Source organism: Grampus griseus (assembly GCF_964374135.1).
Source record: "Grampus griseus genome assembly, chromosome: 4".
In the NCBI taxonomy this organism is placed as follows: Eukaryota; Metazoa; Chordata; class Mammalia; order Artiodactyla; family Delphinidae; genus Grampus; species Grampus griseus.
Window position 1 is genome coordinate 80,585,968 of NC_138997.1, and position 20,582 is coordinate 80,606,549.

Below are 20,582 nucleotides of genomic sequence, written 5' to 3' on the forward strand. Positions count from 1 at the left end.
TTCCCTTTGGAGTGACAGGTTATCTTGAAGTCTATAGTCCAGTGTTTTCAGTGAAGCCTACGTTGACCCTCCTATTAATTGTACTCATTCCTCATGCCCATCCTAGCATACCCTTACCCTGCTAAACTTGTTTTTGTCCATTGTATTTATAATGTAATATTAATAGTTTACTTTGTTATGTATTGATTGTATGCTTTTTTCCTGCTAGAGTCTGACCTTCATGAAGATGTGGTCTTTTCTATCTTTTTTTCACTGGGATATTCCAAGTAAAGAACCTGGAAAAATGTCTGGCATTTAGCTGTTTGCTGAGTGAATGGTTCCCAGATTGCCAGGGATATTCAAGTTATGCAGATTCAGTAATAGTAATGGGACTAGAAAGATGTTTTGGAAGGTGTTGACAGAATTTGAGGGTTGAGGAAGTAATTTCCAAGTGGCAACATTGCAGAGGGATAGAGAGGTGTTACTGTTGAAGAGTGTCAGCATATAGGTGGTAGTAGCAGCTGTAGGAGTAAGTGTGATGCTCTCCAAGAGTGAAGTGGGTGGTGTGAGACCTTCACAGCATTACTATTGCAGTCTGGTTGTAGCTAAGGAGTTATTTCCATTCAGTAATTTGGGTGTGGTAAATGAAAGTCTAGTTCTCCCCAGGGAAGACCTCCACGTTTTCTGTGTTTACTATGGATAAGCACATGTGTGTTTTTTCAGTTTTGAGGTGTAGGAGTCCACGTTGTATAATCAGAAAACATACTCAGGAGTAAGTTACCCAGTTGGCACACAGTTTGGGAGGATGGGGGAGGCAGTGTTGGGGCACAACCCAGTTACAACACCAAACCCATTCACATTCCACAGTTCTTAAAACTGACTAGATTGTTAGTTGAATATAAATAATCAGCATAAACCGGTTTATTTGGAATAAATTACATCGAGAATTAAATACCTAGTCACAATGTACTGACCTCATTTTCCAGAGGCTCTTTAAACACCATAGTTGTGATATTTCCATATGTATCAGACTTTTCAGTGAAAGGTTACATTGAATACAACAGTAATGTAACAATATACAAAGTAACACAAGCTACATTTTAAGATGATTTTCTTTCAAGTCTCAGAAAAGCTTAAATTTAAAGATCTTACCCTGTCAAAAGCTATCAACAGTTCTTAGTTGACCCTTTGATTTTAAAATGAGTTTAAGAAAAACCTGAATAGTAAATATAATTGATCATGAGCCAGTTTTAATGTTTACCTAGGGACTTTCATATGATGATGGCTTAAACCAGTGGTTAAGACTGCACTTCCACTTCAGGGGGCGGTGGGTTTGATCCCTGGTCAGGGAACTAATTCCCATATGGTGTGGCCAAAAAAAAAAAGTAAAATAATTCCCAAGTGGCCATAAAAATAGGGAAGAGGGTAAGCATTGGGTTAGGGACTTTACTCTTAGCAAGAATTTATGGCAAGGCAACAAATTTAAAAAAGGGGGTCACAAGTCAAGCTTAAGCACTAAATGTAAAGACAAAATAATGCTGTTTAGTGGAGTTACAAACAATGAATACAAGATACTTTAGTCAAAACACAAAGTAGAGACCATAAAAGCAAAATCTTAATTCTAAAGCTTTGTTATTCCTATGACTGAATATGCATTTCTTTTTCAAAACCTTGGACGTTAGAGGTTAAAGAGTTGATGAGTTGCTCAACTGATAATCCATAAAATTAAAATAATTGACTAGTTACTGTAATTGTGTATAGCCTCAAGGCCAATAACTAAGTGGTTCTCAAAAAGAAAATACAAAAAATTCCTTGCATAACCTAAAATCTGCTAAGTTAGAAGGAGGGGTGCATTTGGAACAAGGAGAATAGAAGAACACATCTGCCAAATTTTACTATTTGAATTTGGCCAGCCAGAGAGCAAATTGATGTCTCATCACTTTTGCATTTGTTTGAATTGACCAATTGTTATTTGTATCTTTGAAACTTAATGCTGTTATCAACTAGTATCTCAGTTATGTAGGAAATAAGAGCTTTCCTTTGACTTTTTTTTTAGATTTATTTATATTTACTTATTTTGGGCTGCGTTTAGTCTTCGTTTTTTTTTTAAATGAGTGCTCCTTTTTTAAAAATTCATTTTTTGGCTGCATTGGGTCTTTTGTTACGCGCAGGCTTCCTCTAGTTGCGACGGGGCCTACTCTTTGTTGTGGTGCTCGGGCTTCTCGTTGCAGTGGCTTCTCTTGTTGCGGAGCACAGGCTCTAGGCACGCGGGCTTTAGAAGGCAGGGTCAGTAATTGTGGCACACGAGCTTAGTTGCTCTGCAGCATGTGGGATCTTCCCAGACCAGGGCTTGAGCCTGTGTCCCCTGCATTGGCAGGTGGATTCTTCACCACTGCACCACCAGGGAGGTCCCTCCTTTGACTCTTAAAGTCAAAATTCCAGGAGAGTAGACAATGGTTAGTTATTTAAATACTGACTCACTTAAAGAAAGAATGTGTATAAATGCGTTTAGATTCAGGTTTTCTTCCAACATTGAGAATACAGTGAATATTAAGCATAGAGTTCAAGAAAGTCAAACTGCAAATTCAGGTTTAAGAATTTGCTTAATCCTAGTTTCAAAAGTTGCAATGTAAGAATAGTTTCCACTTATGCAGACCACAAACGTTCTGAATTGTGTCCAAAGAGACACAGTTGAGAGGTCCAGATATGGCTGCAGTCAACAGGTCTCTGTGTGCATGTGTCAGAACAGTGAAGCACTTCAGGGGAGAGAGCAAGTCTTACGGGATAAATGGTCCTTTGGTAACTTGATAATTTAAAACTTTTCGTCTTTTTAGAATGTTTTAATTTTCCTAAGTATGATACATCTTGTCACCTCAGAAAATTCAAGTGAAGAATAATGTCAATTTGTCTAAAGAAGTTGCTGTACGTGTACGGTGAGGTTGAGTGACTTCCCTGTTGGGTCTAGCTGGTTTTTTTTTTGCGCAGTACGCGGGCCTCTCACTGTTGTGGCCTAGCTGTTGGGTCTAGCTGTTTTTTTTTTTGCGTAGTACGCGGGCCTCTCACTGTTGTGGCCTCCCCCGTTGCGGAGCACAGGCTCTGGACGTGCAGGCTCAGCGGCCATGGCTCACGGGCCCAGCCGCTCCGCGGCATGTGGGATCTTCCCAGACCGGGGCACGAACCCGTGTGCCCTGCATCGGCAGGTGGACTCTCAACCACTGCGCCACCAGGGAAGCTCTCTTTTTAATCTTAGTCATCTGATATTTAACGTAAGATGAGTTTTGGAAATTAAATGTTATTTTTAAAAAGTCATTTGGAAAAAGACCTCACAAAATTAGATGTTTTGTGAGTGCTTAATTTAATTTTTATTGAGAAAAACTAAGGGATTGATGTGCTATAGTCTATATTGTAACTGGCTATACACAAGCACTACTTACCCTATTTTTTCTTTCCATTTGAGAAACACCCTCACCAAAGGGGAAAGCACCTTGTTAGAAGTGACAGAATTTATCACTGACTATCCTGTGTTAAGAGTTAAATCTCTGCTATGGAGTTTTTAACAAAGTTGCACTTTTTTCAAAACAATTTCTTTTATCATAAGTAGCTATTGGTATTCCTAGAAAAAAACTGTAGAATAATGATAGGAAACAGCTCATCAAACTCCATGAAACAATGTATCAGATAATCCTCATACCTTACCTTCTAGGGAAGCCTTTACCTTAGATCCAAGAACTGAATTCACTGATGTTAACACATAAGGGAAAATTTGAACCACATAGCGGAGACATTTATTGTTATTACCTTGGCTATCACTAATATCTCAAAACTTGTTTTTCTACAGTATAGGTGTATCTTCTGTAAGTTACCAGTGTATGGAACTGGAGTGAATTTTTAATCTTTTCCATCATGCAGACAGAAATATGGTAGGATCAGCTTAGCTAAGAACTCTCATGGCCTTTTTTAATGGTATGTGTTGTAAGTTCTTTGCTTTCCAAAATTTTCTTCTCTTTCGCTTATGAAAAACGGTAATTGATAAAAGTAGAACCAGGGTGGAGAAGAAACAACATCCAAAGAATATCAGTGGTTTCTTCTGTACAAGAAGTAAACAGACAATACACTCTGTGTTTCTTTGAGTCTGACTGCATCTAGGACTACTGTTCTTAGAAAGGAAGCCATTGTTGCTGATCAGTCCATTGTAAAACTGGATTGAGGATTTAGCTTTGAAATCAGATGTGAAGAATCCAAATCTGGGTCTAGATTTTTCTTCAGTCAGTTTGAATACATAATAGCCTTTGATTTTGATTTTATCAATCAAGTATGCTGAAAAATATCAGAAATGAACATTATTAATCATAAGTGGACTATAAAATATCTTTGAATAAGAATTTAGTTTTCATTGAAACAATCTGAAACTCGTGCCCATAAAATGTGATTTTCATTAAAGGTTTTTTTGACATTCTTTTATGATTTTAAGAAGATGAAAGTAAGTGTAATGCTGTAACTTTAAAAAGAAATTTGAAGTAAAACTTTGATCTATAATAATACAAAAACACCTGGAGGAAAAGCAGATTTAAGAATTGGAGCCATGAAGCTCAAAGGACTTACTGTTACTTTTGTTCCTAGTGTCAAAAGCAGAAAAATCTTGCCTATTTGGCCTGATTTTAAATCTCAGATGTGCCCTTTGTGCTGCCCAATAACTACACTTGGTTTCCCCAGCGATTTACTCTAGCTCTCCTCAACTTTTTTCAAATAAATATATTTATTTTTATTTTTGGCTGTGTTGGGTCTTTGCTGCGTGTGGGCTTTTTCTCTAGTTGTGGTGAGTGGGGGCTACTCTTCGTTGTGGTGCCTGTGCTCATTGCGGTGGCTTCTCTTGAGCACGAGCTCTAGGCACGCGGGCTTCAGTAGTTGTGGCTCGCAGGCTCTAGAGCACAGGCGCAGTAGTTGTGGCACACGGGCTTAGTTGGTCCGCGGCATGTGGGATCTTCCCGGACCATGAAGATGCAGTCTCTCCTGCATTGGCAGGCGGATTCTTAACCACTGTGCCACCGGTGAAGCCCTCTCAACTTTTTCACACCTTTCTGTCCTCAAACTGATAGACCCTGCTCTGTCATCCTTGCTTTGAAGTGATGACCTTCCTCCCTACTTCTGCTGAACTAAAGCTCTCAGGAGAACTTCAGTCTCCTATAATCACATCTACCCACCTACTGGCATCTGCACTGGTATTCTGCTTTCTCTCCTGTTACTATGGATGACGTATTCATGCTCCTGGAGGAAGCTGACTTCTCCACTTACACATTCACTAAGTTTATTCTCGTCTACTCAAGGACATCGCTCCATTGTTCTTTCTCTTTTCTCATGTATTTTCCCTCACTACTGGATCATTTCCATATAAATATGCTATAACTTTGGTATCTTAATAAGCAAAAACAACAACCTCCCTTGATTGTACATCCTCCTCTAGTTATCTTTTACAGCATTGGCTCCTGTTTAGTCTTTTTTTTTATATATACTGGTTTCTCAGGGCTCAGCCCTCTTCTCTATGCTTGCTTTCTTAGTGATCTCCTTCAGCTTTATTGTTTTAAATACATCCATTTTCTCTTGATTCCCAAATTTGTGTCTCAGCCCCAGACCTCTCCTCTGAACCTGAGGTTCATATCTGTTAGCCTACTTGACATCTCTAATTGGATGTCTAAGAGACATCTCAAACTTAACCTTTGCACAACAAACAACTCATCTCCAAAAACCTGTTCCCCAACCTGATAAATGGCCACTCACCCTTTTAGTTACCCAAGCCAAAATGTTGGAATCATCTTTCTTCTCTCATACCCACATCCAATCCTGTTTGACTACCTTCAAAATACATCCAGAACCTGGCCACTTCTCACCATTTCCACTCTTAATAGCCTGATCCAATCCACTGTTATCCATACCCAGACCAGTGCAATTCTCCCTGTAAATTCTCCTTTACAGTGTATTCACAAAGAGTAACCAGAGTAATTCTTTTAAAGTGTGAGTTGGAGCATATCACCCTTCTGTTTAAAATCTCCTAGTCTTCCTATTTCACTCAGAGCCACAGTTCTTACAGTGGCCTACTAAGCCCTACCTGATTTGCCTCTTCCCTTACCTCCTTGACCTCATCTTCAGTTACTTTCCCCCTTGCTCATTATTTTCTAACTCTCCTGACCTCTTTCCTGATCCTCAAATAGGCCAGGCATGCTCCAACATCAGGGCTTTTGCATTTGCTCTTCTCTTACCTGGAACACTCGCTGCCTCACTTCTCTTTGAGGATCTTTGAGGTTCCCAAGCCACTCTATTTAGAATTGTAACGACTCTCCTGTCTCCCACCCTGAGGCACCCTCTTCTCTGCTGTTTTTTTCTCCACAGACCTTTTCACCCCTGACATGCTATATCTTATACTTGTTTGTTGACTCTTATTCCAGAAAAATATAGGCTCCATAAAGGACAGTAATCTTTATTTTTGTTCAGTGGTGGCATAGTGCCCAGAACAGTTTTTGCCCAGATCAGTTTTTGCCCATACTAGGTACTCAATAAATATTTGTCAAATAAATGAATAAATTTCTAGGAACTTTTGCAGCTTCAACAAATTGATCATGAACTTTTAAAAATAATATTTTTTAAGAATGTGATATTAACCGATGCTGGGAGGAGTGAGATAAGCACTCTCTCAGACACTGCTGTTTATAATATATGATCCAATAATTCCATGTTGGAGAATCTATCCCAAGGAGATCATTAGAAATGAAGACAAAAATTTATATACAAAGATACCTATTTTTTAGTAGTTGAAGAAACACCTAAGTATCAAACATTAGAGAGGTGGCTAAGTGCACTGAGATATGTCCCTATAATGAGATATTAAGCAACCATTAAAATAATGTTAACAAGGAACTTTTAATGACATAGAACACATTTATAATGTGATATTAAGAAAAAAGTTGGCTACAAGACTATATTGTAGTATGAGCTCAATTGTATTAATGATATCTAGTCAGCACGAGTCTAGGCACTTTTTTCGGGGGTGTAAGATTTCAGGTTTTAAAAAATATTTTTCTGTACTTGCCAAATTTCCCATAATGAGCTGACACTGTCTGTCATTAATGAACCTGTTCCCCTCATTCTTCTGTTCATATTATCTGGGAATGTCATACTTCACTGTATCTGAAATAGCCCCCGAACCTCACCTTTCAAAGCCTCCTGAATGTATTTCTCTAAGTAGTATTTTCGGAGTTCATCATTTTCCAGAGACTGGTCGTCGATGCCACTGGCCGTGATGTAAACATCCACGTCTCCATAGTTCCTCCGGATCCACTTCAGCACCTTGCGCTCTCCCCAGGGTATCACGGCCAGGCGGGTGGGGGAGCTCAGGCAGGTGATGTCCTGCAGAAACTGGATGTCCCTGTCCGCGTCGTAGTTGCTGCCGTTCTGCCGCTCGTGCATCACGAACCTGGTGGTGAAGTGGTTCAGGGCGTAGAAGTCTGCAGTGCCCTTGACCAGCCTCCTTTCCTCCTCGGTGAACTGAGGCAGTGCGGAGCGCGTGAGCCCTTGCCTATTCTTGGAGGTGATGTACTCCCTCATGGCCAACGGGTAGTCCCCAGTCTTGAAGAGGGGTTCTGCGAACCAGGCGATTTCGAACTGGAGGAAGCGCTCGGCCGCCTTCCAGTGCGAGTCCGCATAGGGATTGGCGGGTTCGGCCCAGTCCGAGTGGAGAGACAGCGACACAACCCCACGCTGTGCAGGCCTGTACTGCTGGTCGTAGAGGTGCCAGGCCAGGGCGTGGGCGATCATCAGGTGGTGGGCTGCCCAGTAGGTGTCATTACTAGAGCGGTCGTAGATGTCACTCAGCCGGTTAGGCTCGTTGATGGTGATCCAGAGCTTCACGAGGTCCCCCAGCTCCTGGAAGCACAGGTCGGCATAGTCCTGGAAGGCCTTGGTGGTTGACCGGTTCAGCCACCCTCCGCTGTGCAGCAGAGGTGCGGGGAGGCCTAGGTGGGCGTGGGTTGGATAGTACAACGTGACCATTGAGGAGATGTTGAGCTTTAGTCCCTCACTGACCACACACCTGTAGTACCTCAGAGCCTGTCGGTTAACCGTGGACAGGTTGCCAGTGGGAAGGATTGAGGGCCAGTCCAGAGCAAACCTGTAGTGGGTGACTTTCATTCTTGCCAACATCTCAAGCTGTCTTTTGACACTGACAAAATCCGTGCATTGAGCTGGTCGTGTTTTCAGCCTCACTCCTTCCACTCGGTGCAAGAGTCTGTTGCCTGTCACATTCCATACATACAGGTGAGGATCGCTGAACTGTGGGGAGGAAGCCACCGACTCTGGCTGTGAAAAACAAGCACATTCAGGTAAAGCACACCCTGGCAGACAGACTTGGCATACATCCTCTGAGAAGAAGAGCCTGATCTTATTTTGCCTCTCACTGACAACAGAGAAAATAAATGATGCACATGTCCTTCATAACAACATATGTCTTCCTGCTATTCTGGCGATGTCAGAAAAAAGGCCTGATGGGTTATCCTCCCTCTCAGCCCTTGAAATTTACTGGGGAGACCAGAAAATGTAGAGAAGGAACTACACCCAGCGCTTGCCTTGGAAAACAAGTTGTCTTTCAGAAAACACCGAGAAGGGACTTTGCTGGTGGCACAGAGGTTAAGAATCTACCTGCCAAGGCAGGGGACATGGGTTCGAGCCCTGGTCCGGGAAGATCCCACATGCAGCAGAGCAACGTAGCCTGTGCACCACAACTACTGAGCCTGCTCACCTAGAGCCCGTGCTCTGCAATAAGAGAAGCCACCGCAATGAGAAGCCCGCGCACCGCAACGAAGAGTAGCCCCTGCTCGCGGCAACTAGAGAAAGCCCATGTGCAGCAACAAAGACCCAACACAGCCATAATTAATTAATTAAAAAAAAAAGAAAACACTGAGAAGCTGTTTTCCAGTTTGTCGGTCCTAAAAACACAGTAATGTAGTAGGGGTCTCTCATGTGATTCTGTTCAAATGCATCAGGAAATTGGCTTAGTCCTCTCAGTTAAAAGGAGTCACAAAAGATGGACCTTCCAAACCCTGCCATAAATTGAAGGCAAAGTTAACATTCCAGTTGTCGAGGATTTCACTGAGATAGGCACTTGGGTTTAGAGGGGACTGGTTGACCCCAGCCACGTTTCCTAAAAGAGGACAGTGGGACAGGGTGGGGAATGACCCCTTGCATTTGCTGAAGGCATCTCTCTAACGCACCTGATTTGAAAAGTCCCAGTGATATCACATGTGCATCATTCTGTTTCTCCCCCACCCATGTGCCTGTGAGAACAAAGCATTTATTCATCTAAAGGGAGAATACTCAACACCCTCCTTATATAAGGTACTTGAACTATGAAAAGAGAGGACCCTAAAATAACCGTGAGAAGCTCCCAAGTTGACTCTTGGATCTGATGGCGTCCCATTCCCTGCCCCTCCACCAGGGAGAGAGCCCTGGATTCCTGTTCTAATTCTGTCCCTTTAAAACTCAAGGCTTGGCAACTCTGTATAGTGACAGAGCAATCTCACGCACCTCACAGGTGTGATCTGGCCAACTGCTCTGTCAACTCTAAAGCACTCTACAAACATAAGGTACTTATAACTTGGGTTTAGTTTTCCTTGCAATAATTGCCGGCTAGGCCCTTGAGTCTAAATTAAAACAGAAAAGGGCTTAAGAAAAACATATCCAAATTCAAGCTTAATTTAAAAAAGTAAAAGTTCTGAACTTGTTTTAAAGTGCTTTTTCTTCCCATGACTGAATTTAAACACACCTGGAATAAATGGGTAATTAACCTTTGGTAAATACTTTCCCTCTAATTGTTTTCTCGTGTGTCATCTTTCATAGTCTAATTACAAAATCATATCATTCCCACTTGCCATCTGCCAGCCAGTTATCTAGAACATTAAACTGAGAGAACATTGATCATGTGAGCATTAAGGTAAATCTGTATATAATTATTTGAGTAAAACCCTCCTAGCCTAGATGGTCAGTTCCAGTGTTTTGAAATCGCAGAGCATCATGATATTGAAAGGGTATTTACAAAGGGAAATCCTGCCATAAGGTAAGGCAAGATCAAATGAAAAATCTCTTACTTTTTTTTTTTTTTTTTGGCCAAGGCACGGTTTGCAGGATCTTAGTTCCCTGATGTGGGACTGAACCGGGCCACGGCAGTGAAAGCGCCGACTCCTAACCACTGGACTGCTAGGGAATTCCCCAAATCTGTCTTACTTTTAAAAATATCCAGAAAGCATTAGTCTTAGCCAGTGTGTGATTAATCTGCCAATAGATATAGTTAAAGTATTGCACCCTGATCTCAACCCTGGCTCCCAGAGCTTGGTTCTAAAGTTCTATTTTCCACTAAAAGGATCCTGGGGTTTTTGGAGTAATGGCTTTTTCCAGGTCTGGGGCACGAAAAGAATGAAGTGATGCTGGTACATCTTGTGCCAGAAAAATAAGGAAGTGCTTAAAACCTAAAAGGGAAATGTCAAAAAGACACAGGAGCAGCTTGAAAGAGTCCCATTGGCCAAATTTGAGAAAATTTGAGTAGCAAAAGGCCCAATGAAACAATGACAACAATGAATTATAACACATTGAATTTAAAAGAATTCACCTAATAAATATAGAAGGAATAATCTAATTAGAAATTCACCATTTTGCAATCTACAAAGTAATCATTAATTCAGGCAAGGTTATTGTATCAATGTTAAGACCACTGGTTAAATGTTGTTGGGGAACAGGATATTTATATGGTCTCAAAGTATCACCATCAGATTAATTCTTAATTACAAATGGAAAAGGTACTTTTCAGTTAAGAGATCTGGCAAATGCCACCTTAACCAAGAAATCTGGTGACTATTACTTCAACTAATGTCTTCAGTAATGAAACAAACTGATTTTATGTGCCTCCTACTTTGATGTATGGGAAATACACAACATCATCTATGTAGTATTATTTCCAGAAATGCTTAACTAATCTAATAAAGAAACAGAGAAATCCATGAAACATTCTACAAGCAACTGGCCTGAACTCTTCAAAAATGTCAATACCAAGAGATTAGGGGGATTGCTCTGAATTAAAAGGCTAAAGATACACAACAACAAATATGTGTTCCTTATTCATGATTTTAAAAAAAAGGTTTTTTTAATCTATAAAGGACATTTTGGGGACATTTAGGAAAATTTTAATATGGATTATATGTTGGATTATATTGAATAAATATTAAATTTCCTGAGTATGATAATAGTATGAGATAGGAGAATGTCACTGTTCTTAGAAGACATATGCTGAAATATTTTGGGGTAAAGTATAATGATGTCTGCAACTTTTTAATGGTTCTGAAAGAGTGAGATAAACCAAACATGGCAACATGTTAACAATCAGCCAATCTTGATGAAGGGAATATGGGTGTTTATTGTACTAGTTTGAAATTTTTCAAAACAAAATGTTGGAGAAGAATATTGAAGGATGGGCTTCCCTGGTGGCGCAGTGGTTGAGAGTTCGCCTGCCGATGCAGGGGACACGGGTTCGTGCCGCGGTCCGGGAAGATCCCACATGCCGCGGAGCGGCTGGGCCCGTGAGCCATGGCAGCTGAGCCTGCACGTCTGGAGCCTGTGCTCCGCAACGGGAGAGGCCACAACAGTGAGAGCCCCGCGTACCGCAAAAAAAAAAAAAAAAAAAAAAAAAGAATATTGAAGGAAAAAAAGGTTGGAGGAAAATAAGATGTGTGTGGGTAGGCATAGCAATATTTTTAAAATGTTACTTTCACTTTATTAGTCTTCCTATAGAGAACATCTACTCTTTTGCCTACCCATCATCTTTTCATACATCATCTGGCTGAGTTTTCATAATGCACCCTAATTTTTCTTGGCGAGCCACTCATCCTCACTCCTGGTTTAAGTTCAAGGGATGCTGACTCCTTGATGGGCTCCAGGTGTGAGCAAGAAACCCAGGCCTGATTGATCACAGAATTACTTTCCCCTGACCCAAGTGATCAGCTCTTTCTCTGAGTAATAGGAGTAGGGTCCTCAGAGGGGGCAGACATTCACAGTGTCAAACACTGGGGAACAGATGGGTCTTCAGAGGAAGCAGGAACTTACAGGTTGGGTCATGTACAGGCTGGAACTCTTGTCTCCCCTGGGGCCTCTCTTTGCTGGGTCTGGAATTTTGGAAAATATAAACCTACTTGAAGTGGTATGGAAAAGATGGCCTGCCTGTGCCATGTGGAGGAGGAGATAGACACTGGGTAAGTAGGTGGCTCTCCAGGGGACACAAACTGAAGGTGAGTCACTGTGTTTATATTACTCTCTGTATCTTTCCCCCTTTTATCACCTCTGAGCCTTTACTAAAGTCTTATTTAAATATCGATAGGGGTTGAGATTCATAACTTTGCCCACTAATGGTTTGGGCCCTTTTGTCTGGTCCTATCACTTGCACATCTTGTTTTTCCATATGCTTCTAGAATACAGGTAATAGTGTGGTATTGTGGGGTCTTATAGCATAATGGTCAGGAGACAGACAAATCTGGGTAACCCGGACAAGTTATGTAACCTACCTAAACTTCAGTTTCTTTGCCTATAAAATGAGGTTTGTTTTTTTTTTTGAATTTTATTTTATTTTGCAGTATGCGGGCCTCTCACTGTTGTGGCCTCTCCCGTTGCAGAGCATAGGCTCCGGACGCGCAGGCTCAGCGGCCATAGCTCATGGGCCCAGCCGCTCCGCGGCATGTGGGATCTTCCCGGGCCGGGGCACAAACCTGCGTCCCCTGCATCGGCAGGCAGACTCTCAACCACTGCGCCACCACGGAAGCCCTTGAATTTTACTTTATTTATTTTTTATACAGCAGGTTCTTATTAGTTATCTATTTTATACATATTAGTGTATACATGTCAATCCCAATCTCCCAATTCATCCCATCACCACCAACCCCCCTGCCACTTTCCTCCGTTGGTGTCCATATGTTTGTTCTCTACATCTATGTCTTTTAAAATGAGGGTTTTAAGATTAAGTAGACAGGGACTTCCCTGGTGGTGCAGTGGTTAAGAATCTGCCTGCCAATGCAGGGGACATGGGTTCGAGCCCTGGTCCAGGAAGATCCCACATGCCGCGGAGCAACTAAGCCCCTGTGTCACAACTACTGAGCCTGCACACCTAGAGCCTGTGCTTTGCAATAAAGAGAAGCCACCACAGTGAGAAGCCTGCACACCACAACGAAGAGTAGCCCCCGCTCACCGCAACTAGAGAAAGCCTGACTGCAGCAAAGAAGACACAACACAGCCAAAAATAAATTAATTAAATTTAAAAAAACAGATTAAGTAGACAGAATGCACATACATACAGCGGTTAAGTGCTTGGTACATAGTAGGAGCTTCAAAAAATAGTTATTATTATTTTGGAAAGAGCATTGTGCATCTGGGGGCTTGAAGTTTGCCTGCTACAGTTCTGCCACTATTTGTGTTACCTTGGGCAAGTCACTTAGGTCTCAATTATTAATTGATGGGTCTTACTTTCCTCAGCTATAAAATGAAGGATTTGGAGTAAGAGGTTTCGAAGGGCTCACCTGGCTCTAAAAGTTGACCTTATTCATGCACTATGCATTGAGCACCTGCCATGTGCCTTACATTGCTCTAGTAAGGCATACAGCAGGCAGCAAAGCCTCAAACCTCTCCACCCTCTTGAGGAGAAAGTTTGCATTCTTGTAGGGGAAGACAGGTGATCAGTAAGAAAAATGTGTAAAGTGGTTATCAGGGGCTGAGGGTGGGGGAAATGGGGAGATGCCGGTTGAAGGGCACAAACTTCCAGTTATAAGATTAACATGTTCTGGGGGCCTGTTGTACAGTATGGTGACTATAGTTAATAATATTGTATTACATACATGAAAGTTGCTAAGAGAGTAGATCTTAAATTTTCTCACCACAAAAAAAGAAATGGGAATTGTGTGTGATGGTATGAAAGTGATAGCTAATGCCATAGTGGTAACGATTTTGTAATATATAAACGTATCAAATCATACTCCTCAAATTTACACAATATTGTATGTCAATTGTATCTCAGTAAAGCTGGAGAAAAAAGGGAAATGTGTAATGTACATAGTATGCTAGAGAATGATGAATGCTATATAGGAAAATAGAGCAGGAAGGGAGAATGTGCACTGATAGTGATGGAGTTATGCTTTTTGGAGTGGAGGGAAGCCTTATTGAGAAGGTGATATCTGAGTAAACATCTGAAGAAGGTGAGGAATGAGACAAGTCAGGAGGCCCCACTGGGGTATAAAGACTTCATAAGGCAAATAATCCAAATTTATCAAATAAGAGGAATCACTTAAATAAAAGGCCACTAACAATTTGCTTTTGACAAAACAAAAATCTAGGGAATTCCTGGCGTTCCAGTGGTTAGGACTCCGTGCTTTCACTGCTGAGGGTGTGGGTTCAGTCCCTGGACTAAAATCCTGCAAGCCGTGCAGTCCAGCCAAAAAATTTTTAAAAAAATCTATAAAATTATTTTCCTTTAATTTTGACACTACTAACAAATGCCTCTCACAAAAATGACTGTAAGGTCACTCTAGACTGTATACAACTTGAGGGCAGTATGAAAAGCTCTCAGTAAGCATGAATTCTTCCTCTTCCTTCCTCTTTCCCTAACTTCCCCTCATAACCTCCAGGTGATCATGGTATTTGATATTGTCTGACAGCTATCTCCTAGATGTCACTGAGTAAAGTGAAAGAAAATATTGTGTACTATTTGCACCACTTTATAGTTAATTTGTAAGTAGCCACTTACCTTAAGGACAGATTCAGTGACGCCCCAGGAGAAATCACAGGGAAACTGACCCTGCACATCTGGTGTGGACTCTTTCAAAGTGAAACCATTTTCTTGTATGATCTGTTTATAGTAATGTGCTGAAGACTTGGGCTTTCTTTCTTTTTGTTTACTATTAAAATCCACATAAAATAATCCTCGGCGAGTGGTGTAAGCATCCTGCCATTCAAAGCCATCCAGGAGGGACCAGGCAGTGTAACCAAACACTCGTATTTCATCAAACTTGATTGCTGCACAGAAGGAAAAAAGCAGAGATGTTCAGAGGACTACACACTCTGGTTCATGTTTACCACTTCACTAATGACATGCCAGGGGCAGCATATTGTGAAACCAACCTTTTTCCTAAATTTGCAGGCCCAATATATCAAATAGAAAATTAATTTTTATATTTGAAAAGGGGCAATTATTTTCATCTAGAGTGGTCTTCTCAAGTGAATGACACAGTTAAAGGATAAAATTTAAAACATTCCTGAGGCTTAGTGTGCAAATGTGTGTCAGAGGACTTCCCTGGTGGCACAGTGGTTAAGAATCTGCCTGCCAATGCAGGGGATGTGGGTTCGATCCCTGGTCTGGGAAGATCCCACATGCTGCGGAGCAACTGAGCCTGTGCACCACAACTACTGAGCCTGCGCTCTAGAGCCCACAGGCCACAATTGCTGAAGCCGTGTGCCTAGAGCCCGTGCTCTGCAACAAGAGAAGCCACCGCAGTGAGAAGCCTGTGCACCACAAAGAAGAGTAACCCCCGCTCGCAGCAACTAGAAAAAGCCCGCGTGCAGCAATGAAGGCCCAACGCAGCCAAAAATAAATAAATAGCAGTTGAGGATTTATAAGAAGAAAAAAAGAAGTAAAATACTGAATTAAAATAGTTAAAAAAAAAAAATCTGTGTCAGAGGGCATGATGATTTCCAGAACCCTTTGGGACCAATGTAGACGTCTGCTTGTGACCAAGAGTTTCTCATTTCAACCTTGGGCTGGTTCACATTTGTGGACAAACTATCTTCTGTGAAACAATCCTCAGGGACTGAAATATCAGCTTTGAGAATGAGCATGTGTGAATGTAGATTTAAGGAGGAGAAAGAAGCACAGTGATGTAAGAGAACAAGAACTGACTGGGCCGAGGGGCAGGAGGGGAGAGGGCTTGCTCTACTGTGCTCCTGGGATGGGGCTATTGGGCAAGTTTCTCGATCTCTTGTTTCCTCATTTGTAAATAGAGAAGTTTGGAAAAGATGATCTCTCAGGAACTTTCTAGCTTTAAATTCAGTAACTTTTAGGAACTAGATAAAAATGAAATATGCAATAAAAAAAACAAATACCCCAATCAATCGTGAACCATTTTTCTTTTCTTAAAAGCTTTCATTTTCTCATGGTAATGTCTCATTTCTGCACTTTGGGGGTTTTATCACTGATATTCTTTTCCTAAAAGGTGGAGTCAATGTCAAGGGAACTGATGTCAAGAGATTCTGATGTGGGACTTCCCTGGTGGTCCAGTGGTTGGCACTCTGTGCTTCCACTGCAGGGGGCGTGGGTTCCATCCCTGGTTGGGGAATTGGGGTCCTGCATGCCACATGGCACGGCCTAAAAAAAGGGGTTCTGATGAAATAAGTATGTTTCAGCAGGCCCTGGTTCTAGTCTCTCTGGTGTCGTAGGGTCCTGAGGAGTGGTGGAATGGTAACGCCTGGGGAATGACACCACTTTTGCCAAAGTGCTTGGCATTTGGCCCAGGCCCTGTGGGCAGAGTCCTCTGCTCTGGAGGCCCCCATGTGCATGTGCCCCGTGGCTGGGCAAGGCTCTGTTCCATGTACTCCTCCTGCAAGTTGGGACAGCACATCTTGCTCTCCCTGAGGACCCTCCCCGAACACTCTCTTCTGCAGAACAAGGGAGTTTTCTCCAAGCTTGTGGCATTTTTTTTTCTTTTGGCCATGCTGTGCCACTTTCGGGATCTTAGTTCCCTGACCAGGGATCGAACCCGGGCCCTCAGCAGTGAAAGCCATGAGTCCAAACCACTGGACCTCCAGGGAATTCCCTCCAAGCTTGTGACTTCTAAAGAGAGCTACAGAGTTGTAGAAAGATCCACTGAGGATTCCTTTATATAGGAGAGAAATGGAGCCCAACTCTGTAGGAGACAGAACATCAGAATTCGAGCTTGTCCTCTGCTCCATTATTTCAGTCAGCCACCTGCAGATGTCACTACCTGAGTAAAGGAAAAGGAATGAGGGGATGGTCAGGGGTTAGAGAAATATCCAAGAACAATAGAAGTTGCTCACCTTAGCCATTCATGGCTCATTCATTGTCTTCAGACTTTTAGTCATTGAGTCATGTAGTAGAGTAAAAGGAGCACAATCAAAAAAAGCTTTCAGCATCTTAGACTAAAGTACTACTGTTAGAAAACTTTTGACATGTCTCCTTTAGCATTATGTCCTTTTAAAAGGAATGAAACAGCATCCTGTTGCCAATTAAGGATGTATCTACAGTCTAAAATTATTGTTTTCAAACCTTTATTTAAAAGGACACGAGAGTGGGACTTCTCTGGGGGCGCAGTGGTTAAGAATCCACCTGCCAATGCAGGGGACGTGGGTTTGATCCCTGGTCCGGGGGGATCCCACATGCCACAGAGCAACTAAGCCTGTGCGCCACAACTACTGAGCCTGCGCTCTAGAGCCCACGAGCCACAACTACTGAGCCCACGTGCCACAACTACTGAGGCCCGCGTGCCTAGAGCCTATGCTCCGCAACAAGAGAAGCCACCGCAATGAGAAGCCCGCGCGCCGCAACGAGGAGTAGCCCCCGCTCTCTGCAGCTAGGGAAAAGCTCATGCGCAGCAATGAAGACCCAACGCAGCCAAAAATAAATAAATAAATACGTTTATAAAGAAAAAAGAACGAGAGTCACGTTAAAAAATTCTGTCAACATTGGAAAATAGAGAAGTCCCACAATGACCGGAACAACAATAATCATATATTCAAAGGTGACTTTAAATACTCTATAGCATAAGTATTCAAGACAGTTGTTTTGAGCTAATGTGCAACCAACCTTGGAGAACCTGGTTGAGGAAGTTCTTCATCATGTAGATGGCTGTGGTATCCTCTGTTTTCACATGACTGTCTGTGAACCAGCCATTCTCAGTGATCAGGATTCGGGGATTGCCATATTCCAGTTTAATCCAGTTCAGCACGTCTCTTAAATTGAGGGACACATTTTGTCCCATTTTAGCCATGGTGTTGTAGGGCTTGAAATTGTTGGGTCCAAAGGAAAAGGCAAAGAAGTCAGCTGTGCCCCTCACCTCATTCTTCTCTGCTTCAGAGAAAAGGGGTAGAATGGAGAACAACTTCTTTTTCATCACCTCTGGATAGTTACCATCCCCGTGGATAGGGTTGGCAAACCACCCGAGCACAGAAACCATGGATTGTTGGCACTTGAGTATATCCATTGTGTTTTCTGATCTGTTTGGTTCAATCCAGTGGGATCCCAACGTGATTGATAACAGACCCTTCTGATGTGGGCGGAAATTTCTATTGTAGTTATGCCAAACTTTCGAATGAGCCTAAGAACAAGAAAATATTGTTAATCTTTACTGTCCTTACTCAAAGGGTTGTGACTTGGCTGATAGAAGGTCTTCTCGTGGGCAAATTAGTGAAGCGTCGGGTGCTGCAAGGGAAAGCTGCCAGGGAACGCTGATGACCGCAAAGTCTGCTCTCTGTTCACTTCCCCTGTGCTTCCAACCTAAAGCCTCCCCTATAGGATTACCGAGAGGCAGGCAGAGAGCTCTTGTCCCAGCTCCATCTTACTTCTCCTCTCCCTGGCTCCCTTCCGGGCTCTCTTGGGGCTGGGTACAGGTGAGACACTATGTGGATTATAGGGTTTCTTCCTCTGCATAGAAAGACTCAGAGCAGTGCTCTTTCATTGTTCTACAGAGTCTTCTTTTGGCCCTAACTTAGAAGTCCAGGATAATACAATTTCTATATTCTGTAAATGGATAATAATAGAGCTCACCTCCTAGGCTTGTTGTAAGGATTGAATGAATTAACGCACTCTAGAATGGTGGCTGGCACACAGTATAGCTCTATATAAGCCTTAGCTATTATTACTATTATTATAAAAGGGTGGCAGGCATGGCACAACTCAGAAAACCAGTGGAAATAGTGTAGGATTTGGCATCAGCACAGTTGGGCTTGAAGTTCAGGTATTAACTATAGTAGCCTTAGATAAGGCACTTAACCTGTCTGAAATCTCTTCGTATCCTCAGCTGTAAAAGGAAGTTAAAAATAATAATACCCTTTGTAAAGTTGTTGTTAGATGTAGAGCTAATGTACATATTAAATATGTAGCATAGAATAGAGCACCTAGGAGCTACTGCCTAAAGATGGATGTTATTATTATTGGTCCCCCTGGAATTTACATTTCCTGTTGCATTCACTTAAAACACCCTGGGAAGAGATATGGGAACATAGGTATATGTATAACTGATTCACTTTGTTATAAAGCAGAAACTAACACACCATTGTAAAGCAATTATACCACAATAAAGATGTTAAAAAAACAAAAAAAACAGAGCCTCACGATCAGTTTCCAGTCTATTTACTAGGTACTTACTGAGCGCTGACTCAATGCCTGTCTTGCCCTGCCCTGAGAGGCTGAAATAAATGGTGCAGGGATTTGCTCTCAGGAGCCAATAATCTTAATGGGAAAATAAAACTAAAATGTATGAAAGAGAAACATATAAAACTGAATAAAATAAGACACTAAATTAAGGCAGAGGCATGGTTCAATAAAGAACCATGAGCTAGCTGTATGGTTCTTAACTTGAGGACTCCAGTTAAGGACTCAAGGCCAGTTAAATGCGCAAGGTCTCCTTCCTGCCTGGCCAGCCAGAGTTTGCTCCTTTATGTATCTGCCTCTCCTCCTCTCAGCACCTGACTTGCTTGTCTCTTAATGGCTCTTCCCAGGACTGCTAATTTCTCCTCTAATTGGGTGTTTCTAAAACAAGGGCACAAACCCTTACTGTTTTTAACCCACAAAGTCTGCTTTCAGTCTTGTTCTTTAGCTTTCCTTTTGCTCATTGGAGATGTTTTATATTGGGCTGAATTATCCAAAAGTGCCTTTTTGAAGGTCAAAAACAAAAAAATACAAGCAATGGCTCAAACTTAATAGATCCTGTGGACATTAAAAATGTTCCATAAACTCTGTTAGGTGGGGAAAGGTAGACATTAATGTAAGGGCTGAGGATTCCAAAACTGGTGTCTCCTTGTTTTATGCAAGAATAGCTAATTTAAATAATTCCATGAAAGATTTTCTGAAGAAGTAGATGCCTCAAGGTATTACCTCTATCTACCTGTTCTTACTCCATTTTCATTGGAAGATCCTGGAACCACTTAGCACCCAAATGTTCCCAAAGATCCTTACGAATGTCCTTCTCAGAAAAGTGTTCAGGCTGTAGCCTCCTCCCCTGCCTCCACCCCTAGGTTCCAGCTTCTGAAAGGAATCTCAGGGCAGCCCAGGGCAGATTCCACTTTAAGTGGTCTCAGCAGCTCTTTCTGGACTTTTCTGGGGCTGGAATCATAGCAGAAAGTCTTTTTTTTTTTTTAACACATTTATTAGAGTATAATTGCTTTACAATGGTGTGTTAGTTTCTGCTGTATAACAAAGTGAATCAGCTATACATATACATATATCCCCATATCCCCTCCCTCTTGTGTCTCCCTCCCACCCTCCCTATCCCACCCCTCTAGGTGGTCACAAAGCACTGAGCTGA

The 20,582-nt window shown here is 42.0% G+C and overlaps 1 protein-coding gene across 1 annotated transcript in view; it reads right to left on the reverse strand.

Moving 5' to 3' along the window:
- Positions 1-3,383: 3,383 nt before the first annotated feature.
- The window catches only part of KLB (klotho beta), a gene marked incomplete at its 5' end in the record, with an annotated part of 35,255 nt that continues 18,056 nt past the window's right edge, over positions 3,384-20,582 (reverse strand). The window contains 4 exon segments of the mRNA XM_082652979.1: positions 3,384-4,296; positions 7,182-8,325; positions 14,795-15,063; positions 17,864-18,374. Of these exon segments, the coding sequence (XP_082509105.1) occupies positions 3,911-4,296; positions 7,182-8,325; positions 14,795-15,063; positions 17,864-18,374 (2,310 nt within the window). The 3' untranslated portion in view covers positions 3,384-3,910.